This window comes from Amblyomma maculatum, chromosome 7 (genome assembly GCF_055883805.1).
Source record: "Amblyomma maculatum isolate TAMU_Amacu chromosome 7, ASM5588380v1, whole genome shotgun sequence".
Classification (NCBI taxonomy): Eukaryota; Metazoa; Arthropoda; class Arachnida; order Ixodida; family Ixodidae; genus Amblyomma; species Amblyomma maculatum.
Genome location: NC_139350.1, coordinates 104233437 through 104259772, shown reverse-complemented (window position 1 = coordinate 104259772; position 26336 = coordinate 104233437). Strand labels below are relative to the sequence as shown.

The 26336-nt window shown below is 44.9% G+C and overlaps 1 protein-coding gene across 1 annotated transcript in view; it reads left to right on the top strand.

The window, feature by feature from the left end:
• Nucleotides 1-26336, top strand: part of LOC146184239 (uncharacterized) — a 203027-nt gene that overhangs the window by 30408 nt on the left and 146283 nt on the right. The window contains exon 8 of the mRNA XM_084608511.1: nucleotides 7800-7953. Within this exon, the coding sequence (XP_084464637.1) occupies nucleotides 7800-7953 (154 nt within the window). The remainder of the gene's footprint in view (nucleotides 1-7799; nucleotides 7954-26336) is intronic.

The window sequence follows — 26336 nt, the reverse complement described above, 5'->3', positions numbered from 1 at the left end:
TTTCATGTGCCCTCACATTTCTCGCATACGTCGGCGATGTCTTCTCCTGAACTCAACATGGAAAAGAATAGTACCGTTACGCTAGGTTACAGTCACCAAGTACTCCTTTGGAACTACATCAGCACTAGGATCAACTGCTAGAATGTAGTGAACCACAGGGCTCCACTTAGCAGGCAATGAAGCCAAGAAGAATTAACCGCATTCGCCTCGAACGTGCGCGAGAAAAGAAGAAACAATATAGTATATTTCACTGTAAAAACGGTAACGAGGCGCACTTTAAACGAAGGATCAAGTTGTCATTCTTGAAGATAATCAGCGGCAGTTGCTTTTGAGATGTTTCATTATTGTTCCCGTAACACACTTGTGGTGTATTGTGTTCTGCCTCAAGGCCACAAACCCGCTCCCTTCATGCATGTGCTGTCGCGTAGAGAGTACGTTTCTATCGTCAACAGAGGGTTTTGTGAGACATTTTCACGAACTGCTACCTCGAGGCGGGGTTGCGCGAAATGATACGGCGTTTGTCTACTGCAAAGGATTTCGTGAATGAGTGCATGTTGAAGCGCCAGTACCTTGGCCATGTAAAAGGTGAATAAGCGAGGATTTGATATAGTGTAAATTAATGCTGAATTCCTTGCCCAGTCAAGCTGCTGGCTTTGTCTTCCTAGGAAGCGTAAAAGAATTATCGCACAGCCCTCAACTTTCCCACTAAATTACTCTCTGACACTTGCGATAGCACACTTGTTCCACGTCCACCGCTGTAGAGAATAGTGGCGCTGGCGGACAACATCAAAGAGAGGCTGTACGCAGCATGCATGCCTAAGTAAGTGGAAGATTTAACGGAGAGTAGCTGTGTGCTAAAGCGCCGGTCGTGACATTAGGAGGACATGGGTTCGGATCCCACTAGCGGCACCCGGTTGCGTTTTCTTCGGATTTGTAGCCAATTACTCCACATTCATTTATTACTTACATCCATAAATATCGAGTACACTTTCTTTCATTGACTTTTGGTTGCCTTCCTAACAAGCCACTGACAAGGGCATGGTATTTGGACAAACAAGCCCAAAGGTTTGATCAGGTATTAGAGCATTATGGCATTCTCCCGGGCTAGTTGGTATGATTGCCAGCTTAAACTTTGAGACGAGGGAGACAGAACACATCAATGTTCAGTGTATTCCTCGTCCCAAAGATTGAGATATCGAAGGTAGTATCTGCAAATTACTAGGGCGATTGGCGCCTCCGGAAAGCAGCTCTCTCATACTCTCCATTCGAATGTCCTGCGGTCTACTCTGGCCAGTGACCTAGGACGGTGACGCCAAAACCCAAGGCGGCATCCACGGGTCCATCTTTCTGACTGACGGGTGAATGGTGGGCGAACACCATTTATTGTGTTTAACTGACCTGCATCATGCCATTCATGCAAAATTAAGAACTGACGCTATATTTGACTTCGCGAAAGCATTTGATAAGGTGCCTCGTAATTTCAAAAGCCTTCCACCGACTGCAAACACTTTGAACGGTGTTGCAAAGTATCGTCCAAATTCGCAGAAGCATCATTTGTCAAAAACCTTCCATAAATTAGGAATACTTTGCAACAGTGTTGCAAAAGGAGCAATATAAAAGAACATCCCTTCTATCTTGCCAGTTTTGTTGTCTCGCACGCGGTTTTCCTGCTGCGAGATCGTTCTGGACGCTACGCTTCCGTCAGACGCAGATGAGGAAGGAAATGTTGGCTTGAGAAAGCATGACGGAAGCTATATGGGGAGGCAGGAGAGTAAAAAACTTCTGCAAGGGAACGGGAGGAGGGAAACACGACAGAATCGGTTGATTGCGGAGGCTGCAACTGTGCTGCTAATTCTGGTTTAAAAAAAAAATGTTTGCTGCTTGGCGTTCTGAGGGCTACGTCTTACAGTCACTGGGGAATTAATTTCTGACTATCCGACCGGAAGGTGAAGGACGGATAGACAGATAAATGAATAGGCAAGAAATTTAGGTGGAATCAGGGGCTAGTTAAATAAGGAATGAAAGCAGCAAACTGTTGGCGAGACCAACGTGAGCGTAGTTGGTATTTAATTTTATTTTCTAGTAACTTGAATTAGTACTGTAATCATTTTTGTGAGAAAGGTAAATAAATACAAATTAGAAAGCAAAAGAAAGCACCACTTTTGGAAACAGAGCCTACGAACTCTGAATTGCACGTCCGGTTCTCTTCCTACCTGAGCTACTTCGGTGGGTGTCCAACCTCCAACATTCTTAGGAATTAATGTTGCCTGTAAACTGAAGCTTCAGAGGGTTCATCAGCGCCTCCCTCGTCTATAGCGGCGGAGGTGAAGCTTCCTTTGTCGGCACGAGTTTCAGATGGAACTTGATGGAGTCCGAGAGCTAAAGCTGTGCAGGACGCCTTTGTGCTACCTAAAGTTTCATGAGTGCAAGGACCGAGATGCACGCAAGGTATTAAGCAGAAAATTGAAGAGAAATTGAGGGGATCGGTTTGATACATAATGAGAGGATGCCAACAGTCGGCGACCCAGCCAAAAAAGTTCATTGGTTCCTATTGGGAGTTTTCCAATTGGTACCAGTTAGGTTTTCTGACACCAATTGGTCAATTTCAGCTGGTTCCATTTGGGCGATTTCAGCTGGTTCCATTTGGGCGATTTCAGCTGGTCACAACTGGGCGATTCCAGCTGGTTATAATTGGGCGATTCCAGCTAGCTTCGACTGGGCAAATCCAATAGGTTTTAACTGGGCGATTCCAACTAGTACCCATTATAACATAATAGAATCAATGCGTTCCCATTAGAGTTGGGAAGTTCCTACTCCACTGAGTATTCACTAAGGAACTAATACTAGACCCATACTCTCATCATTTGGTGCATGTTGATGCTTGCAGGACTGATTTCTTTAAAATGTTCGTCGTTACAAGGCTGCCTATATTCGACTAAATTTACATGTGTTTGGAGTGGTCCAGAACAAGATCTGCATGAATTACTTGAAATCAAGACAACACAGCTCTATTCAATAACACACTTTCACATTTATTACTTTAATGTACTTGCAATGCAAAGTGCTTCTCTACTTGAAACAACTAAGATCCTTTTAAACTAGATACCCATAAAGCAGCTCCGCTGAATGGTGAAAGTTCCAAATTCAAAAAATTGCTTGAATGTGCCTTTGTGCATTCATCAGCAATTCCCATCTGCCGTAGCTTCTTGTGTGGTTGCTCCCTGCAGTGCTCCTTTGGCCGCTTGTTCCCTAAAGTAATAAAGGCAAGCATAAGTAATGACAAAGCTGACAAGCTTGGATGGTTCTTGAATGTCACGCTCAAAATGGCATAAAATTATTCAATTACCTCCTCACTTGCCTTCTGAGATCTGCAATCTTTTTATTGATGAGGCCCGTCACGTCCTTTATGGCAGCCTCCAGAGCCATTTGCAGTGGCATGTCCTGTATGCAGCCGCTTCCTGTAGCAGTCTAGAGAAAAAAAAGTGCATTTAGCAAAGCTTAGTTTAGTTAGCAAGTACAAGTCATCGACTGCAAGTTCTTGCTCTGGAACGAGTAAAATGCAAAACCACATACAAATGCAAAAACACATGTGGCAAGAATTCTCACAGGGACAAGTGAAGCCTTGTACAAGCATGTGGTCTATAAATATTTTCCTTGATTGGTGCTTCCAAATGGAACAAGTGAAAGGTGAGTGAGGTACATGCTGGGTGAGCATATGAACATTGCACCAAATACCACATACACCCACTATGTTTCATCCATTCAAAAACAAAAAAGCCATTCCTAGGAGCAGTGTGAGCGCATGGTCTTAGATCACGGCCTCGTTACTACTGGTGCAACCAGTGAGGTTGCACGTAAAATGTGCGAGCGAGGCTTGGTGGCTTTGCGACACCCACCTGCAATAGTTATAGTAACAAGACCCTCCAAAATGAATAAGTCCTGAAAGCCAGCCTACTCATGGTAGTGTTGCAGTGCAAAAGTAGTGCAGTCAGCACTGATGCAATAAAGTAGGTAGCTTGATGATACTGCGGCACAGTCACAAGGATTACATTTGTTGGTTCTGAGAAACGTCCCACATAGACTGAAGGGCATGGAATGAACTACCCAAACGCCACTGTTGCACAGTGCATGCCTTCAAAGTTATGATGCAGATTAGTGGAAGGATAGCATGAGTGCATGCCGTCACCACAAGCAAGTTGATAATACCCTCATCCTTCAAGGGTTTTACGAGTGTTGTCACAGAAGCCATGATGGAGTCCAAGACATAGCTTACACAGATCAGACCAAAGCCGGCAGCGCTAAGCGAATGAAAAGCACGTTCTTATGCCTTGAATGGCTGTTACCATGATTTGTCCCCAAATATGCCATAACACCCAGTTAGCAAAAATATCTGATTAAGAGCTTTCACAAAGTTAGTGTGCATGCAGTTTAAAATAACGACAAAACAAAAACAGCAAAGCCCTCATCAACCCATGTTGCCCTGACTGCAATTAACTGCAAAGCATGAAAATAATGCGCAAGAATTTCTGGATTCTTTTCAAATTAGCTACAGTGTGCTAACACAGCAGTATTCACAAAAATGATTCTACCATGCAGCATCAGGCCAAGCCAAGTGATGAAAAAATATTTTGCATTAATGGTCAGGTATCAGTACTGCACAATCTACCTCCAGCTAAACTGCTGGTGAAAGTAACCTTCCTATTAGCAAGTTTATAATTTTTCTCCAGCGACCACACTGCTAAGTAGTCTATCGAACTATAGCCACCCTTTGTAAAGGCAAGCTTAACGGAAGTTAAAAAAAAACTGCGCCCGACTTTGGCGAAGGGGAGGGGGGGGGGCAGCATCTCGCACAATCGCATCATGAATAAACCTAGTCGCAATAGGTATAGACCGAGTCATTCAGCCACCAGTCTTGGCCTGTTGACACAATTTGGCCTAGTTTTTTTAGTTTTAAACCTAACTACCAGCGCTTCACGTCATCACAGTGAAGTCACCTGGATATGCAGTGACGGTTCTCAGGCGGCAACAATCGGATAATGAAGTTGGTGTTTTGCGGGCCGCAGATAAATCCAAACGTAGTTCGACAGACCAATGCAATCAATCTACGGAAATCAATCTACGGAGAGCAAAAGTTATCTCCTCACTTGGAAAGTTCGGTCGAATGAGATCAGCAGCGGTCATCGCAGCCATCGGGCCTGTTTCACTCAATGTTTGTCTTTGTCAGTGCCTTAAATAAGCTCCAAAAATTTAGCTGAACTCCAACGCAACTTTAGAACACTTACACAGGGCGGGATGACCACAATAGATGAGAAACGTTTTACTTACCGAAGAGTAGCATGTCGTAGGCCTTCTAGAAGTCGCTTCACATTTTTGAGTCTTGCCAGAAGTTGATACCACTTAGTCTGTCAGATGAAATGCAGAAAAATCATTACTAATGACGGCTACGTTAAAATTATGGTAACAGATAATTAGCTCAGGATTCTAGCCGCACAGAGCATTTGCAAACACGCGTTTGCACAAACATGCCGTCATACTTGCCATTGTCACCTCCATGTTGTCCATCGCTAGTCGTCTAGTCTAGACTTCGGAACGGCTACTTTTGGCTTCTGAAGGCTAAAGCCGTAGGCACGACAGCGATGTCGCTCACTATGCGGAAAACATGCATTAATCAAATTATACGGCAAGTGATAAGTGACATATTTAACATTACTGCTATTATATTAATTTTAAGTTTTTTGCAAATAATTGTTTTCGCAGCACTTTGCTTTGAGTGATGTAGGCGATCATCGGAACTCGCGTCGTCTGCTACGCTAGCAGACAGCAGCTGAAGGAATGTCGTACATATGCCTGTAGATATGCACCTATATGTGTGCAAATGTTTTGAACTCATCCAAAGCATTGAGTTTGCTTATCTTTCACCAGTACTCTTGCCATAAAGTGCTAGGTTTTTCACTCGATTATTAGCAGGGTTTCAATTCAGTACTCAATCAAGAAACATCAGTTTACAATAGTTTCAAGAATTCTGTTCTATGGAAATCATGAAAATATTTCCTTTCCCTATAAACTAGAACTTAAAATTGGTTTTAAATATTTCATGTATTCAAAGGAATATTTAAAGAAGCAGTTGTCTGTAACAATATTTAACATCAATGATTTTGACGTTCTTGGCAATGTCACTATTTTATGAGTCAACCAGATTAAACTACGCCAAAAATAGCATTCACTTTATGTACGCTGCAACATGGTCGTGCACGTAAATTACATTTTCATTAACTGCTTAAATCCATGCTGGATGACCAAAGGAAACAGTGTGACATTTTAAACTTACTTCCTTCTTTTCAATAAGAAACCACTTCATTTTTGTTTGGAACCAGTGGGATATTGGAAGGGGGACCGGTAAATTAAAAGTCGGATGCCTAGTTGTAATCGGACTAGTTTCCTACTTGAACCCATTGGACATCTAATTGGAACCAATTAAGTTTCTAACTGGTGATAAGCATGCCATCTATGTCCATTGCCATATTCTGTTACCATTTAAAATTCCAATAGGAGAAAATTTTGCCAGCTAGAAAAACCAATTGGGCAAGTTGTTGCCAATTGAAACCCGCAAGTTCTATTTGGTTCCAGTTAAAACCAGCTGGAATTCCAACTGGAACCAATGAACTTTTTAAGCTGGGGAAGCCAAGGAAACTTACTAAAATTTCAGTTGATTTATTTGCTACAAAGTTGAATCATTTAGGGAGTGCGGAAGCAGTGCTGGTGTAGTGCAAGAGGGTTCCCGAACTCCTTCAGCCCCTGCGCCAGTCTCTGCGAGTCGAATGTGCAGGTCGCCATCTTGAGCCCATCTAGCACATGTGGCTTTATACTTCTCGAAGGCATGAAACGTTCGATGCACTTTTTTGGTAGTCTGTCTGTCCGACACTATGACCTCTATCTGGCCAATTGTAGATCAGTAGAATAGCAGAGAGTTGGATTGAGCAAGAACAAACCACCCACTTTGACTTGGATACGTGTGTTCTCTAAAAAAAAAACAATTCCCAAAAGGAATTTCTTTTCAGTACCTGCAGAGAGAAAAAGGAGGGAGCTTAGTTGGGAGCGCACGGATTTGTAAGATTCTCAGAAAAAGCGAAGGGACGCCCACATGAGAGGGGGGGAACGGGCGGTACTTTAGGGCGATTTGATATCATCGCATATTGAGTAATTTTCCTTGAATTTTAATCGACATCGCTTGTGCTGCGGCTTCTTGACGGACAGTGCACGCCCTAGTGAATACCAGCCGTGAATAGCAGCATCGGCTTTAGATGAGACGAATAGGTGCATTTCGCTTGTATCCTCCGCAAAAGGTATTTCTTTGAAATTAAGACAACAACCGCCTAATCAAATACCATTGTTACCTCTACGAGGAACAGTCAGGCTTGCACTGTCGGGTAAGGATTTCTTACGACTGCAGGCGGACTGTTTTATCATGATTGGATCCATTTGTTTCAAAATATGCCCTGACTGATGTTACTAAATATTAAAGAAATATTTGCTAAGAACAAGCGACGGTTGCATTTGAACAAATATTTTTATAACTTGCAGAAGGTCCTGTCATTTACTTGAATATAATTCCAATGGGGCCCGGGTATTAGGTTAGTAATTACATGACGCGAGTTTAACTTATACGACAGAATGCCTTCTGAGAAGAACACATTACTGGTCTGTTTGGGTTCAACGCAACACTTGTCTGCTCTTGATTCTCAAATATGCGGTGTTAAAAACGCCCGCTTTTTTTCACTGTCTCCAAATGCACCTGCCAGCACGGCCCAACAAAGCCCACGAGACTGTCAGGGAGGCAGGTCACAGGGGCGACAGGCTTCTTGGAAGTGCCGTGTTCAGGGACGTCCACCAGTGTGCCTGAATACATCGCCGCCTCCACCGAAAGGACGCCACCGAACGTCAAGGCAGTCTCAGGTGCGCAACACTTATGACAGTAGCGTAATCCTTGCAATGCTAGTTAAGGTGTGCATTGTTTCTGCTGCGATACGAGCCAGCCCAAGAGGAGTCTTAACGAATCATTGCTCACTGAAGTGAGGCTGAATTAACTGAATAGAAAAATATTGTTTAAAGTAGACGGGGAAAAGAAAAGTGAGCACAATGAGCTTTATCGCCGTTCAGGTTAGGAGGCTGTTGAAGATCTGCGATTGTACTGTCCGCTTCTCTTAGAAAAATGGAAAGAGTGGAGTGAAAAAATGACCAAGCCTTACCTGTGGCTTCCTTCTCCTTGGTCCCTTCTCACAACGGACACTAACGAACCGGGTGACACAGCGAGTGGGAGGTTACAAGTGCCGCATCTCCAAACTGTGTTCCCTATACAGACGGGAACTGTCGCTAGCAGCGCGATAAAGTGAGTTGACTGTGGCAGAAAGGAGAACTATTTTTGATGCACCCGGCGTTTATTAGTCGGTTAATGCGCTCGGCTAGTGATCAGAGGGGTAGGAAGTCTATTCCCGGTGAAAGGTGGTTTTATTTTGTAAAGGTTAAGCAAAACCCGGCCGTCATTTTATTGACAGGTTAAGTGGGGGATTTTCTGCACTCGGACGCACATTTATGAGCCCATAAACGCTTTCGCCTTAAATGTAGAGCCGGTTAACAAGGCCAATATACAGATGCGTTGGAGGCGATTTTCGCGTGGATTCCGGAGGTTATTCCACAGCGCAATTCAGTTCGAAACGGTGGCAGTCGACTGACTCTTGGTGTGCACATCGCAAAACGGATTGAAGCGGTCAGAAATTTGCAGCATTTTGTTTCAGCAACAAATGGGTTTTTCGGCTGTACGTGAACGTTAGCTTATATAGAAAAGAGCCGGAAAATACCGCATTATTGAGAAAAGTACCTATATGGACGAACTTCCCTTTGTGGCTCCTTTCCGAAAATGAACTTGCTGCCCTCGTTAACATTTTGTGGCGTATGGAGGCAACCGGCTATTGATAAGAGAGAAAGGGGATATTCGCAAAGAAAGCGAAGGAGGTGCTGTGACGAGTGTATATGAGGAGTGTATCAGAGTGCGTGGGGTCCTCGTATATATCATACACCTCATAAATAGGAACCCGTTTTAGTGGCGCGGTACGGGCCTGAACACTCTATTTTTATTCTTTTTAAAAAGCTTAAACATATAAACGCTACATACATAGTGTCACGTGATGGCGACAAGGTTCACGGCAACAAAATGAGTCTGGCAGTGCACAATAGAAACTAAGTACTCAGCGGCGGCGATAGCAGCAAACGGCCTTGCTGGTTGTCGAACAGAAAATGCCTGTCGGCCCCGTCAGCGCACAGTTTAAAGGTGGCGAAGAAACGTCTAGATTAGAATAGAATAAAAGAACTTCTATTTACGTTTTGATGGCGCACCCAGCCGCAAGATTAATATTAAGCCGCAAACGGTGAATAGCCTAACTTAGAACATGTAGAAACACACGCCAGTGGCTGGAATCTTCCAGGTTTATCTCAACGTATATTGCGCGACGAAGAAAAGTTTAAGGCGTCGTCTAGCGAGAACGCGCAGGAACAAAGAATACTAAATCAATCCGCGTGCTAGAATCACTGATTTGGCTGCATGTCAGAAGCTCTCAAAAAAGAAGAAATAAAGACTTAAATAGTTTGCAGCAATAGGCTCCATACTTAGGTCATACCTTCACTTGAATCACGCCCCCAAATTTCCACATAATCACATGTGCTCTACAAAAACCATGGAAGCGGTGTAGGTATGACTGAGTACTGCAATAATGGCAAGGGTATCAGACTCAGTAGTGATGTGAGGCAAAGCAGGCAATAGGGGCGTTGCGCAATACGATTTGTAACAGATTATCGCCATGTTTATTGATTTTAGCAGCAATAGTGCAAGCATTCCCGGTTGACAAAGGCTACAGAACAGTTTCTGTCGTCACAACAAATCTCTGTGCAGCTTTTGGCAGGGACCAGATGCCGACCACAGGTGTCTGTGCAATTCGAGGCCGTTGCGCATTGGCTAGGAAGCTCGACTCTGCACAATGATGTGGGATCCAATCCCGTTTTCGTTAGCTGTGTGCTGTGCGATGTCAATGCACGTTGAAGTTTCCCACGTCAAAATTTCCTGAAACCCCCACTACGGTGTTTCTATGCCCGAGTCACTTGGAACTTTAAACCCCATAAACTAACCAAACTAAATCAGCCGTTTGTGTATTAACCATAGACCTTTGTGCTGCTGACGAAGGAAAGTGCTTCACAAGAAAGTACCGAAGAAGAAAATAGTGATACAGAAATGCACAAGTCTGACGTTACAGTACTGCAAAGAGTTTCATCGTATATTTCGCCCTGCTTTGTTATTTAAGGCGAACACCTTTCGTATCTCATGGGTGGAGAGTAGTCACAATGTGCGGACAGTAGATGCAAACTATAGCGACGATAGTTTGCATCCAGTGAATCATGTCCACACCTGGCCTCAAACCCCCCTACTCTCGCTCCCCCAACAAACGCGCAAACCACTACTCTATGCCAATTTCATAAAAATGAGTGCATAATTCTCCTTAGTTGGTCTAGGGGCACCAGAGGGCGCAGAGGGAAAGGAGAATAGCTGCGCTGGAGAGAAGGGGAATCTCAACAGCGGCTACTCGCTCTCAGTGTGCTTCCTCACCTCCTATAAGGTCGCCGCCTGGGCTCAGAGCTTCCACCCCATCGCTATGGGCAAGGATGCACCAGGCCTTAGTCGCGGGCAGTGTAGACCGAAAACGTACGCTGCGACGGAAGTAGTTTAACGAATATTGATTTCTTAAGCCTTTTTTAAATTATAAACATTAACTCTAACACCAAAGACAAAGAATTTCCAATTGACAAAGTACCAAATTTCCTCACAACAGTGGAACATGGCACACGCTTTAATGTGTTCATATTTTCGCTGTGCAGAAACAATTCAAAACGAACTGATTTTTGTCTCCTTACTTATTTCACCGCTTGCCCCATGTATTTAGCACTGTTTGTCTTGTTATTTCTGCGCTGAGTAATTACGGAACCAAAATGTTCAGTGTACTAAGCGGGCACCGTACATGCTTCCGCTATCTATCCGCCTTAACTCGGCACCTAGAACTGCCGTACTTCAGCAAAGCATTCGAAAAACATGTAATCGCGTCGGCAACGCCACTGGTGCAACAGCCACCGCCATTTCCGCTTCGTCACGGATGACGCTGGTAACCTAGAATATAGTGTTAAGGAGATGGGGTAGATGTACATGCTAAAATTAGACTAAATGCACTGAGTGAGATTTTGTACACTTGTGCAAAGCCTCTTGTTGCTAATATGTGTTCTCGTACTCATTTGTAGTTTGCGCTAATAACACAAGAACTATTTTCAAATTACTTGGAAACAAGCAAAAGGTACAGCTCTACGCTTCAAAAATCAAGTGTTTAACTAATATATTGCATTTTGGTTGCAGTTTTGAAATTTGAGATTTATTGGCGTGTAAAATTAAAATTGAGAAAGTAATGTTTTTTTTTTTTCACATCGGCTGCAGATTAATGTATGTTAGATCATTGTGCTTGCAGGAAGGGCAGCGGAACACAATATATGGATGTTAATAAATAAGCGCAATGCTCACTGCCTAGAGTACACACCTCTCCGCACTTTTCTTTGTGAACCAGAACGGAGTCCCTATAAGTACACTACGTGGAGAGAAATAAATTATATCCACTCCCTCTCCTCACGTTACTGTCACTTCTTGCACTATGCGCTGAAGTACTATGAATGCCGGCCGGCCTGTCTTATAAGATTTTCAGATTCAGAGGTGTTGTGTACAGATTTGAAGCAGAGAAGGCGCTCCACATGGCTCCGCGAGTCATCTCCTGAGCGCAATTTTGTCGATATCTTCCCTTTTGTGTGCCTCAGCCGATCGTCTACAAAAACCTAGGGGACAGTTCAGCTCTCCCATAAGGATATTACACGACATCGGTAATTCGCACAAAGTCCAGGACATCCTTGCTTCTTCAGAGGGAATTCGTTGACAAGCAATAACCATTTTTCGCATCTCCACCACTGATCGAACTTTGACGGCACTTTCTTGAACATGAGTGAATGGATGCTAAGAACGACCCGATTGAAAAGGGGTGGTGGTAATCATCACCATGCATGGTCAACATTTCTTTTTTATGCTTTTTAACTTGCATACCTCTTCAACTTTAACTACTTTTCTTTTAGGTAAGGGTATCGTTAAATATCCTTCTTTAATTTCGATTTCGCTTCGAGGCGTTCCCTCTCTGCTATTTATCCACTAATCTTCCAAACAGCTTTTGATAACATCTACCGATGGTTCATTCACGCTTTCTTTGTAACTTCGAAACCCAGGGCCTCGGCTATTGTAACTATATCCGCATCAACATCTGGATGAATACTGCACACAGTCCAGTATAAGATGTTCAATTTTTTCTGACCATCTACCACGGATAGCATAAGTTTTATCTTCTTTATTAAACTTGCTTCTGCAGCATCGGCTTCAAAGACATCTTGATCTAGCTTCTGTCGTGACGCTGGGACTAAGTCGACCCGGCCTTCACTTGGTAGCGTGCAGAGACTCGGGGTTGATGAAGGATTGAATCTTCGAAGTTGGTAAAATATATACAAGCAGGTTTATTGGCACTTTGAGAAAACTTAGTTACATGATTATTTACATGAAAAAGAAGGGTATATTAACAAAATGGCAAGCGTAAAGAGTTCATAGCGAGAAGCGTCTGGATGAGCCGTTTACCCAGGGCTCAGAGCGTCTTTTCGTGCTCTGCAATGTCCTTAAAACCCCCTATGTCCAGCCCCTCTCTGAAGATGCTGACCAACCAGTTCCAGGGCACGCCCCTCAGATATCGGCATCCAATCGAACACATCACTGCACTGATGGTCTGATGCACTGACTGGTCCGGCATTGTTTCGTTGGGCGTGGTCACTTGTTGGCGGGAAGAGCTTGGGAACGGCGAGGAGGTACATTTCTATTCTTCAGCAAAGATTCGATATGCTGGTTCCGGTAAGTGGATTTCCTTCTCAGAAACCCAAGTGCACGTGCGCGCCGCATACTGCTCCCAGCATTGTCCCTTTCCAGCAATTGCAAATCTTTCCTGCATTCCCGGGAAATCCTCTAATGGCCGTAATCACCTTGCTCCTTTCTTGTCCTGTACGTCAGCGGACGTGTCACTCTCTCGTCTCCTTTGGACAGTAGGCATTCCTCACTGGACGATAGCGCTTCTCGACGGGAAGGGTGAACAATTGAACGAAAGCACTTCCGGCTATTTCCCGCAGGGTGACATTTCTTTGTATTTTTCTAGACGTTCCCTTGACAGGGCCAATTTGGCATTTGCAGGGTCTCCACAAAGCAAAACAGGCTTACACAAAAGGATTCATGGAAATAGGCTCACTTAGCGCCCTTGCACCAGCAGCACATATCCTCAGCACATATCCATGCCCACAGGCGAACAATAGAGCGCGCCAGTGCGAACGATGCAAGGTCATAACACTTCAAAGGGAAGGCCGCTATCTCTTGAGTTGTCATAGAAATTTTCCTTATTTATGTAATATTTCACTTTTCCTTATAAGTATATGGTCGTCTTCTTTTCTATTGAAGGATTTAAGTTTTTAACCTCTGTATTCTTTACCTATCGTTTATTTTTTCTTATTTTTTCATCCTGCATTCCTACACACTGGTTAGTTTTCTGGTCCTTTTCCGTTAATGTGAGTCAATGCGCTTTTTTTGAAGTATTATTTTACCCGCCCATCTATTGTGGTCTATTTTTTGGGGGCGTTCTTCATACAATATTTTGTTACGAGTCTCCCGTGCCTCGAAAGACCCCGAGCCCATGTCTCCCTGTACTGCTTTGTTTGTACTTCTGTCGTCAGTTCGAAGTTCTGTCCTTCCTACATATCTTTGATATATTCTAACCCAGACTGGACTTCTGCCCTTAAGCAAAATACTGTGTTTCCGAAGGTAAGCCCTGCCACCATTATATTTTCAAATGCCTTTAAGTGCTTCATATTAGTTGTATCCCGATACTTCCCTCTGCTTTATTATGGCGGCATCACTTCGTCCCTTTGCCGTTGTGGCATGTTCATGTTTTTGCATGTGTACTCTCCTTCGTTTATCCATACCCCAAGATATTTTTATACTGCCAGTCTTGGTATCTCACTCTTGTATTCTAAGATTTTTATCAGTGAAATAGCCGAATATAATCACACCCGGCTTAATAGCACTCGAGGTAAAGCCAACTGCATCTCCCTCCTATCCACATATATTAACCAATGCTTGTAAATTTTCATGGCTGTTGGCTAACAGAGGAATGTCGTCTGCGTATATTAATCCTGGAAGCGTTTGCTCTACATTCATTCCACCTGGCTTATACGAGAAATTAAAACTAAGACTGCTTTTAGAAATCTATTTTTATATTTTTCATATAAATCATGAACAGCGGTGATAGCAGGTATCCTTGCCTTAGTCCTTCGCATACCTCGACATAAGACGTACTTATTAACCCCTTCCATGGATAGTAATGTAATTACTTCTTTACCGAAGCATTCATATTCGAGTATGTTCCACAAAAGTTCCCTATTTCCGCAGTCGTATGCACCTCTTATGTCCAGAAAAGCTAAATAGAGCGGGCAATTTCTATGCATTGGGAAATTACAAAAATGCTATCATCTGGGCGCCAACCACTCCCTAAACAGTTCAGCAGTTCACCTACTAAATTATTACTTTGTATCCATGGAAGCATCTTTTGCTTGACTGCCTGCATTGCCAACCTGTACCGTAACTGACGTTATCGTGGTCGGCCTAAATGATTATTCGTCCCTCCTATCTCCTTTTCTTTTATAGATTAAAGTCGTCCTATTTAGTTGCCAGCTGTACGAAATTTCTTTATTTGTTATGAATGTTCCCAATGTCTTTAACAACTTGTCCTTGCTTCTTGGACTAATAACATTATTTCGTCCATCCCTATGTCTGTACAAAATGGAATATTTTTCACCGGATCCAATAGTTAAGATTTGACAATTGGAAGCTGTTTTCCTTCATGCTGTCTGTTACTGCTTCTTCATTCGGAGCTATTACGCTATTATTGCGCCTAAATGATTCTATATCCTATGGCATCATCCCTATGTAGAAATCTTCCCTCGGCGTCCTGAATCTGTTCCTGCTCCTTTTGGTTTCTCTTACCCAGGCAGGTTATATGGCTCCAGAATTCATTTATCAACTCTTTAATTGAGTCGCGCACTTTGTTCATTCAGCGGTCGGTGCGCAATTTTAGTCTGCACAAGTACCTGTACTTCCAGTTTGCACTGACGATAGGATTCACATTTTCTGTCAATTTCCTCTTGAGATAGCTGCGCTTTCTTAGCTTCTTTTGATTCTGTCTGAGCCATCCGTCTTCGTTTTATTGCCTATTTACTTCACTATTCCAGCAGCTTCAGAGTCCTCATACCTTTCCACCAATTTGATTCTTTTACTTGCCGACGTTTTTACGGATGAGTTGTTCTAACTTTATAATACCACTACTCCAAGGGGTAATTCTCGATCGTCTACTTATGGACGATCGAGAATTTCGTTTTTTTTTTTTTTCGGTTAAATTTGAGTTGGTCTTCTTGTGCTTCCTGGTTTTTCCTTTCGAGAAGGTGTCCCATATGTAGGCTAATACATTCATTGTCACTTCTCAGGCCATACGCGCCTTCCTCATGTATTTCTGTACTCGCGAGCTTATTGTTGATTCCCGGTGACATCAAGTAGTAAGCAATGGTCGTTTGCCTATTCCGGAATTCCCACGTGATCTGGACTTCACAATTCCTTTCACTATTCACAATATCTAGTTAAAACTGCTCAAATATTTCTAGCATATATTTCTGTTGCCGTAGACGAATTTAGACCTTCAATGTGTACAGGTGCGGACAGAAGTAAACGGAGTGCCCAGCCCAAGAAAAACCTGAGGGTCAGCGCCGCCTAGCCGAGCTGGCCGAAAGCAGGAAATCGTAGCGCGCATCTGCACACCCCTGCCAGCGCGACCCTCACTTTGCTGCGCATGCCTTGTCACTGTCACGATAACGATGATCATCATTGGATAGTCGCGCTCTTCAAGGCGAGCAGGCATTTAAGGTGCGCGGACCACTTCCTTGATAGCGGAGCCAGAATGTTTAAGCTGCTTCATTCAGACAGTAGTAGAGACACGCCCGCAGATGCCAGCGTGTTTTGCGCTGTGAAGTTTTGTTGCTTCCGGGATTCATTTTTATCTCGCTGCCGACGAAATGTGTTCGACCTCGACATGCCGGCGCAATTTTGGGTTCGTTTATTACAGTTACTGTTTTGACATTAATACGACGACCATGGGGCGGAACAGCACCTGTATACAGAATATTTGCGCAGAAGGTGTATGGATAAACATAAGATTGATAGGGAGTTATTGGCAACTACAAATCGGTATATGAATACTTAGCTGTGGTAAACATATTGATGAGTACCAAATTAATGTGGCCACTCCTAAAATTTGGCAATCTGGACCCTGAAAATTTGACATGGTCCGAGTTTCAAATTTGATATCCAATTATACTTGACAATGACCAGATCAGTCGTGCTCTCGATGTTTAAACAAGTATGGACCAATGGTCCCCCAAATTGAACGAACCCAATTTCCTTTGGGACGTATTTGAGTAGTTTAGAAGAACTTCTTGTTGTGCGAGTTGGTGCATTTGCGCTCTGTCTGTCTTCTTTGCTTTTTCCTGTGGCTGTCTTTTTATAGCGCATCTTGGTTCCTTTAAAACGTATTTGAGGGGCGGCGAGTGTTCAAAACACGCGGGCACATCTGCCGCTTTCTAAACGAAGAGCCCCGCCGGGGTGGTGCAGTGGTTACGGCACTCGACTATTGTTCCCAAGGACGCGGGATCGAATCCCGGCCTTGGTGGCCGCTTTTCGATGGAGGCGAAAAGCAAGGCACCCATGTACTGTGCGATGTCAGTGCAGGTTAAAAAACCCCAGGTGGTCAAAATTTCCAGAGTGCTCCGCTACGGCGTCTCTCATAGCCTGAGTCGCTTTGGGACGTTAAACTCCACAAACCAAACCACACGAAACGGCTGAATCAGCACCGCCCCCGCGGACTATGATCTATCAAGGCATCGGTCCGCGCACCTCTAATGTCCGCTCGCTTTGAAGACAGCGACCATCCGATAATGATCATTATGGTGACAGTGACGCCGGCGACAAGGCATGTGGAGCAATGCGAGGGTCGCCCCAGCAGGAGGCGGGGACATGCGCGTGACGATTTTCTGCTTTCGGCTGGCTAGTCTAGGCGGCGCTGACCCTCTGTTTTTTCTTGGGCTGAGCGCTCCATTTACTTCTGTCCGTACCTGTACATTCCTGTCACCCAGTTAAACTATCTCGGCCATGTCTCCAAGCTGTTTGATATCTTCACTGATACATTTAACTAGATCCATGTTATCTTCTTTGCATTTCCTCTTTGACCATAAATAGGCTACCCTTAGCCATAATTTCTTATTTATATTGTTCCTGAAACCCAGACACGTTCTTTGCAAGCCGATTTTATCCTTTGCCAATTGGTCCTATGGTGTGTAGTATACTAGCACTATCACCCTTCTCCGTTGCTATTCTGTTGCACCATTCCCAAACATAGTATGCTATAACCGGTGGTTCTTCCAGGTCCCTGAAGTGTGTCTCGCGCAGAGCAGATACACCGACTTCATGACCTCTTAACTCCTCTTTTATTTCCAACCACCTCGACCTCTCTCTGCCGCCTTGCATGTTTATGTAATAAATAGTGGAGGTGAACTTATTATTTTTAGCTTTCTTCCTACGTCTTCCTTTGGTTGGTTAGTTGTAATTGTTCTCCAGCATCAAATTTTCTACTTCACTCTTACGCTCTATGCTAAGAATTCTCGCGGACCCCTAAAAAAAGGGACTGCACGGCCTGCTAGTCACCAGCCGACCTCAGCGCCAACCTTTTTCTCTTGCTAGGGCCTGCTCTACGCACTTCTGTGTTGATATTTGTTGCCAAAAAGCATATCTCCGTCTTAATTCTCTACGTTCTTGGTTAACCCTCGTCAATTCCATTTCAAGCTTTAGGTTCCTTCTAACCACATCTGGTACTGTGCATACCATAATCTGCTTCCTTGGAGGTAGTGCCCGCAAAATCTTTCACTCCCTGTGTCAACCGCTCCACCACTCTCTCCCCGTCACCACTCAAAACATTATTTAATCCTGCAGTTACCGTCACTAAGCTAATATCTGCAGATTTCTCACAGTTCTCTCGTTATCTGTAGCACGTGGCATAATGTATATCCGAGAAACTCCCCGATCTCAACTCGGCTCTTTTTTTACTCTTTCCCGGTAGCTCAGCTGCACTTTTTTATGTTTGAATCGCAGCGGATTAATTCCTGCTGGCTGGGCTTCCTATTCTTCCGGAACCAGTTCGCGGTTCTCTTTCTAGAGCGGTGTACCCACACGCTCACTAGTACCCCCACGACCAATTTCCAGTGATCTTCCCTGGTATTATGCATGTCACCTGCAGATAACCTCGCGACTTGTGTGCCTTTGTGCACTCTATCCCTATCCAGCCCCCTCTGTAGCACCTTTTCTGGCCGAACTCCTCACCACATGGAGCACGTCTTTCGTTTTCGATGAGAAATGCCGTCATTTTTCCACCATGTTGGCCACATGTCTCCTCAGCCTGCCAGTGACAGCCTTTTCTAGCTTCAGTTGATTTTCTAATGCAACCAAACGTCACACCAGTCCGGCATTCTCCCCCTCTACTTTTTTTAGGCATTTGCAGAGCAAGCAACGCCTGCCCTTGAAATCTATATCCGCCTTTTCTATCGACTTGCACTGCGTATCATTGAAAATCCCCCACACCTCGCATTTTGTGCACTTCATCTGTTTCTTTTTATGCATGCTAGCAACACGAATTTAAACCAATTTAAACACAAATATTTACACCAGTGCCAAATGACCAGTTCTAAAATCTAACCGCCAGGACACCTAACTTTTTCGTTTAGAGCAATAGGGAACTCTAGTAAAATAAAAGAATCGACTTATACTTATGGCGCGTTCCCTTCGCTCCACTGTCGCCAGCCCACCTGGTTCCGATCAGCACGCGCTAATCCATGGACGCAGAAACACTGCGTCCGCAGTGCACGGAAGCACACTGTACTTTACACAGCTCGCGCGTAACCTGGCCAGGGAACGGCTTATATCAGACCATCTCGGCTGGGGACCGCATCGGAGTGCCACTAAGTCGCACAAGGCAAATGGAGCATGAAACATTCCATCTCGAAATTGTTCGCTGACGGCGACGCCGGGCTTCCTACATGGCGTCACCCTTATATACAGATTATCGCCTAAAGCTGACTCTCGAAGCCTTCGGCAGCCTTTGCTGCTCTTTCTGAGCGCCGAAGAGGACATCCGATACCCACACGCAAGCAAACTTTTCTGAGACGGTTTACTTTGCTTGAAAACAGAATGCCATAAGGCACAAATACGCCCCTTGACGCCTACTTTGCCTTTAATTTTCTGCTCACTATAGATGGAGGAGTATACACGCAATACACTGTAGCTCGAAGTGGTACTGACACGATCTGGCGTTGTCTGTCCTCATGGCCTTTTGTTCACGATAGCGCCCCGGCCGTACTTCTTCGAAGTCGCCGCTACCACGAAAAATGACATTTACCGACGTTAGACTGATCGTAAGGGGATCATTTTGTTCTCGGATACTAGTATTTGTTAAATATCGATCGTCGGCACGTAATACGAGTGCTCACAATGTTCCGTACATCACTGCCGTGTGCAGGCAGAGCTTGTTGGCTCAACTCACTGTGGCCTTCCTCAACCTCCTCACATGCAACCGATGCATTACTAGTGGTGCTATCGTAGTCTGCACTTTTCGGTGGCTCTGTGTTCTCGCTTCAACTCCTCTCTTAATAACGTAACAGTGTTACGGACCCCGTTCCCCACTAAATCTGGCGTCGGGGTTGTGAGCGAAAAATCGTGGCTTGTCTCGGGAAAGTTGTAGCTGGCTGGTCAAATGGTCGTCGTGGTGTATGACAATACGAGGCCACGGGATGCGGCCGAATGGGTAGACTTTGCCAACTCGGGCTCGCAATCTAGAACTTCGGTACTATTCAATACAGAGTTAGTTTAATCCATGTAGACGTGTTAATATGACTCGCTAAGATCTGTGTTTTATATCTGCGTCAGATGATCCTTTACATCATATAGTATCCTATGACTGTGTGCGTAGATGTTTAAGCGGAGTATTTCAGATACGAAATAAATGATTACTCAATACGTAAGTGGCAAAATACATTTAAGCGAACGATCATCCCCCAGAGAACTGGCAGTGCAAGATATTAAAGCTTTACTCAGCTGGGAGCGCCAGGTTAGCACTAGCTTGCGAGGAAAGGCTGACACCAGCTATGCTTTTCGCTCTGAAGTTCCCTGTTTTGAACCCCTCATTTTCTTAATAACAGTCATGTTGCGTTTGGTTTATCGGGTGTGGCGCTCCAAAGCATCCCAGGTTGTTAGAGATGTCGTAGTGGAGGGCTCTGGAAATTTCTCCCACTTTCGGCGGTTTCACGTGCACAGACATCATAGAGCATACAGCGCCTTGCTATTCGCCTGATCAAGAAGTGGCAGCCGCGACTTGGATTCGATCCCGCATCCATCGGCAAAGCAGTCGAGAGCCCTGATTACTACACTACTGCGGCGGAGCGAATTCTACTTTATGTCTGCACCTGCGCTGACAAGACATCACTTGCTTTCTCTAGGCAGTTTAGCGTCACATCCGCCAGTTTAGTACGCCTAGAATGACTTGTCTCATCGCCTAAAGCATTCTTCTAATCGAGCACACTACTCATCCTCCGTGGGCAGGTTGCCGATTCCCAGCTTATATAATGGAGGCAAGGCCTCCCCTTTGATCTGAAAGGGTTCTTTGCCTCGCTCCTATCATATTAGCCACACCCACTGACAGAACATCAGCATTGCTGTTATTTCTACATGCGCTATCGTCGCCCGCAATCTCTTCGAAGGTCTGCAAGATGGAGCCATTTTGTGATATTTGAATTATTTTCGCTTTCACGCAATTTGACCTTCTCATTATAGCGTTGATTAGGTCTGTAATAATTTGGTCAGCACCTAGGAGCTGTAAAAGATCGTCAATTTCATGCCACGAACGCCTGCGGGAATGTTGCGTTCGCTCCCCAGATACTTCGTACACTCCTTCAATGCCTCTCCTCGTTTAACAGCTTGCCAAAAACTATTCTCGTATTCAAGTGTTCACAACTCTAGTTCTTGAAGTACTGTTCCCTTGAGCACGTCATAGTGCCGGTGTTGTGCGGGTGTGAGTCAAGTAATAAGGCGTGGCATCGCTCCACATTGATAAAAAAGGAGTATACCCCAGGACTTTTTTTCGTTCTCCAAAACCTCTTGCACGCTAACAGCGTATTCAGGTCGTATGAATATTGCCAATAATTTAGTAAAATTCCTCAATCCATATTCTGCTAGTTCTATCGCTCACCTATTCATTTGTGCTATTAGCGGTGTGTCATTGGAGCCAAGCAAACAGAAGGTCAAGACCTAATGCTTTTCTCTGCTTTTCTGTCATTTCCATTATTATTCCATTTCGTACTCAGGCAAAGGTATGCATGGGCTATCACTCATCTTATCGTCGTTTTCCCCAGCCGGGGTGGCGCAGTGGTTACGGCGCTCGAGTACTGTTCTCAAGGACGCGGGGTCGAATCCGGGCCTCGGCGGCCGCTTTTCGCTGAGGGCGAAAAGCAAGGCGCCCATGTACTGTTCGATGTCAGTGCACGTTAAAGAACTCCAGGTGGTCGAAATTTCCGGAGTCCTCCACTACGGCGTCTCTCATAGCCCGAGTCGCTTTGGGACGTTAAACCCTACAAAACAAGCAAATAATCATCGTCATCTTCGCTGTCTAACTCCGTGGTGTCTGATACTTTCTCCAGATTCACATCGAGAGACACATCGGCATCGTTTTCACCCTTTCGTTTTAGTCTTCATCGTTTTATGACCCCAGTTGTTCAGGTCTTTTGCAAGTCATGAAGCATTGTCTGCTCATTTGTGCTCACTTAATCATATTATTATTTATGGGCCAATTAGGCTGACCATTTAAATATTGCATTCAGAAAAATAGAGTGCATACGAAAATTGCATTGTGTTAAGAAAGCTTACTGTATCGTTTGCACCAAGTCACTATTTAAGAATACATGGTTTCTTGTGGCGCTAAGGGATAACTTACTCAATGAAACAAACAACGGCTTTTCCAGTTGAAACTTTGGGCGCCCACTGGTCGAGATGTTTGCTACCAGCTGGTTTCGCGATAGCTGCATTTGAGGGCAGTAAATACGATACTGTAAAACATGTCTTGATAGAAATATCGTGAGTATCCGCTTCTCTACACAACTAACAATGTTTCGCGACACTGTTTTTTAGGCCAATAGTGAAAAAGGTAGCGAGTATTTAGTAAATAACACTCGTGACAGGAAAACATTGCACATACCGCTATCTCAAGAGCACTCAGTTTACATCACTAGGCTAGGCAAGTCTGCGTGTTCTAAACTCTTAATTAGACGCTGGGTCACGGGACATTTGTGTCACATACTGCGAGACGTACGAAGATGATGACAGCATTGAGCGCCCCTGGCCGTCTTGTGAACCTCGTTCCCAGGTACGGTCTGGGCGCCTGCCTTCAACCAAGACCTGAGTCACTGTGTGACGTAGCTCGCACGTTTTGTATCCTCTGCTCACGTGTAGAGATAAGGAAGAGAAAGTTCACCTTTACTATTTTCCTACTCTTGTCTTGGCTTAGTCAATTCCCCTAAGAGGTGTCGAGTAAACACTCTGAAAGTGTGCCGGGAGGGCGTAGGGGCACAGAACCTTGTTAAAGCACTTAGAAATGCCCTGAAAGCGACCGCTACAAGTAGGGGTGCAGGAACGGCGGAAAACCGACCTCTGAAACGGAATATTTTTCGAACGTCGAACAACGTTCAGTTTACAACTGAGCAAAAGGGGCTCACACTCAAAGGGCGTCAAATGGCGCGGGCACACACACCTGTGATCAATCGTCTCTGGCCATGTCGACCGCTACCTACAATTTGTCAATTTACGTTTCGGTTTTTCCAATTTTCTATTTCTCCTTGTCTGAGGATTGTGTGTATCGCGAACTTAAACAAGGGCAGTGATTGGAGATTGGAGCGCGGTTCCCCCAAATTACAGTACCTTTCCAAATGCGAATATAGAGGGGGTAATATGTGCGGTGCTTAAAAAAAATTCCGCGACACATTACATTAACCTAGCAGAGTACCAGTATCGACTGTACTGATTCGTATTAGCCCGCACTGCATTAAATATTTATGCAGTACGGCATAAAAACTTTGCTTTCTGCGTACCATACAGGAGGTTAATTGAGGGGTAGCTTCATGAATGAACTGTAGGAATGAATCGGGCTGATAAGGAGTATTGTCCCTTTTTTGTGTACAGCGCTGTTTTCCGACACATCGGAAAAAAGTTTGTTTTATGTCAAATAAGCTAATCCTTTAAGGACGCATCCAATGGAGAGTACACCTGTCTGCCTTGTTGATGATAGGAAATTAGGGTCTGAGTTAGTGTCTCTAGAGATTTGAAAACGGGCTTTATTTGCGTAATGAAGAAATGTTTTCTGTGTCACAGTTTTTCGTTCTATGCAAGTCGTTTTGCTGTCCCGCCTCTACTCTACAAAAGGAGAGAGGATATTTCTTGCTCCTCATCCATCCCATCTGGCCACCACACTTAAGTGCGTGTCGGGGCATGACCCAGGCCGTGTACCGCAGCCCCGCCCGGTATGCTCGTGAGAAGGGCGCATAACAAGTGCTACTCTGTGTGGCGTGTGCTCGCGTCCGTCGCCGCGAGCACTTTATCCGGGTGCTTGCATCAAAATGATTGCTTAAGCTATATATCTCGGTATCCAACCGTAGAATAACGATTGTCGACCTTATTACCCTAATCATTTACAGATATAATTGCAATTTTGCCTGCCGCAGCGGGCATCTGGAACCGACTAAAGTTCACATAATTTTATTCATTTCAATTTATTCTATGCTAATAATAATATTAATATTAGTATTAGTAGTAATATTAGTAATAATTATTATGCACTTAGAAGAAGAAAAAGTGCTGGGAAGGTAGAAAAAGAAAATGAAAGAGAAAAGCGTAAAGAAAGGTGCGACGCTGAACCGAAAGGTGAAAACTCCTACGCCGCGCACCGCTCAGCAAATTGCTAACGCGGATAGGGAGGGAGTAAAGGACGAAGGGTCGCACCAACAAACACACAACTCATACTGGAATATTAGTCCAGGTGTCTTGCCAGGGCACGGCTCAAGTCCAGTGACTCAGCACGAGCAAGAAGGAGAGGTGTCCTCTGTGTCGTTCGGATAGACAGAAAGGCAGCTTTTGCCGCCAGGATAGTTTCTGGAGGACAGTACGGGCGGGGATGGGCTCAGGCTGACCAATGCGTTTGTTGCACATGGTGGCCGAATGAAGGTAACCTCCATCGAGCGAGCCGTCGAGGGTTGAGCAGAGGGCCCTAAGGCGGGCCAATCGGCGGCGGCTCTCGAGGGTCCGCCGCCCTAGTGGTTTTAGCTTAGATGCATAACCTGGCTGGAGATCGCTGCGCTGGACAAGCCGAGCGCACAAGGTGATCGTGGCTCTTGTTTGCACTCTTTCAAGTGCCTATATTAGATTTCCTAATAAAGGACTCTATCAGTTCAGTTCAGTCGTTGAGTCGTGCCCGACTCTTCGTGACCCTATGGACCATATCACGCCTCGCTTTCCGGTCTCTCACTACCTTCCTAACATCACATAACTTCATCTGCAGCGCATCGAGGATGCCATCTAACCATCGCGTTCGCTGCCTACCCCTTCTCCGGTGACCCTCAAGCGTTCCCAACATCAAATCTTTCTCCAGCGACTTCTCTCTCCCCATCCGATGACCACAGTAGCTGAGCTTTAACTTTAGAATTTGACTCTCCAATGCGCGGTCAGGGTTTATGGTCGACAATATCGACTGATTTCATCTTCTGGCCGTCCAAGGAACTCTCAAGACTCTGCACCAGCACCACAATTCAAACACGTCAATTCTTCGGCGGTCAGCCTCCTTCACGGTCCAACTCTCGCATCTATACATCACAAGTGGAGAAAGACCATAGCACGAGGTATACGGATCTTGGTTGGCAGTGTAATGTCTCTGCTCTTTACTAGGCGGTCAAGGCTAGCCATGGCTCTATTTCCCAGAAGCAGGCGTCTCTTAATTTCATGGCTGCAGTCTCCTTCCGGAGTAATCTTGGAGCCCAAGAAGAGAAAATCTGTCACAGCTTCCACTTGTCCCTTGACTCTATATAGAGGCACAAAATTTAAGGCGAGGGAGGACGAAGGCAGTCTGTAATTATCCGAAGGCATCTGGGCAGCACGAAGCCAAGCAAACGTCTTCTGTCACCCCGACCTGAGAGATGCGAAGCGAAAAACTCTGCGGTAAAGATGACGCCGGAGATGGCAATGGACTGGACTGCTTGAATTACAATCGCGGACACATTGTAGGTAGGCGTAAGCCAGGTGATACAATAGCGCCCTCCACTTTTCGTTGAGAGGACATAGACAAAGAGAGGACAAAGACATAGGAAAGAGAGGATACGAGGCGATGATTGGCGTAAGACGTTAGGCAGAGGTTAGCCGTGTGATAGCCGGCTTCCACTGGAAGGAGTTCTCAAGCAGAGGGCAAATCTACGCAGAAGGGAAGGCTGTAAATCTATCGCCAATTTAAATGCTGTTCATACCTCTACTGCTCTTTTTCATCATCATAGAAGTTGAGAACCATAATTTTTTCTCTGCAGGTTTCGGCAATAGCTATATTGAAAACCAAAAACCGACGCCCCTTTCGCAAACACCCGCGACACGAATTTATGTTGTGACGTCTAGCCCTAGCACAAGAAACTCGCAGTCTCAGCACCAAAAGCGGCGGGGCAAACTGATTGCGCGTTCTAGCTGGAAACAGAATGAGTGATGGCGGCCAGCTTGAAGCCACGACTGCTGCTGTGGAGCATAAGCCCACTGCCCTGCTCGATGAACGAGCGTAGGCGAAGGCTCAAAGCAGCCTCTTGAGTACTACTACCATCCACGGACTGGTCTAGAGTACCCTACACAATTTGCGCAGTAGATTTCGTGCTTAAAACTGTTTTTCAAAAAGCTAAGGAATTCACGCTCACCTAGAAATTTTGAACCCGCAGACATTAATAAAAGGTTGCTATAGAGACCTGCA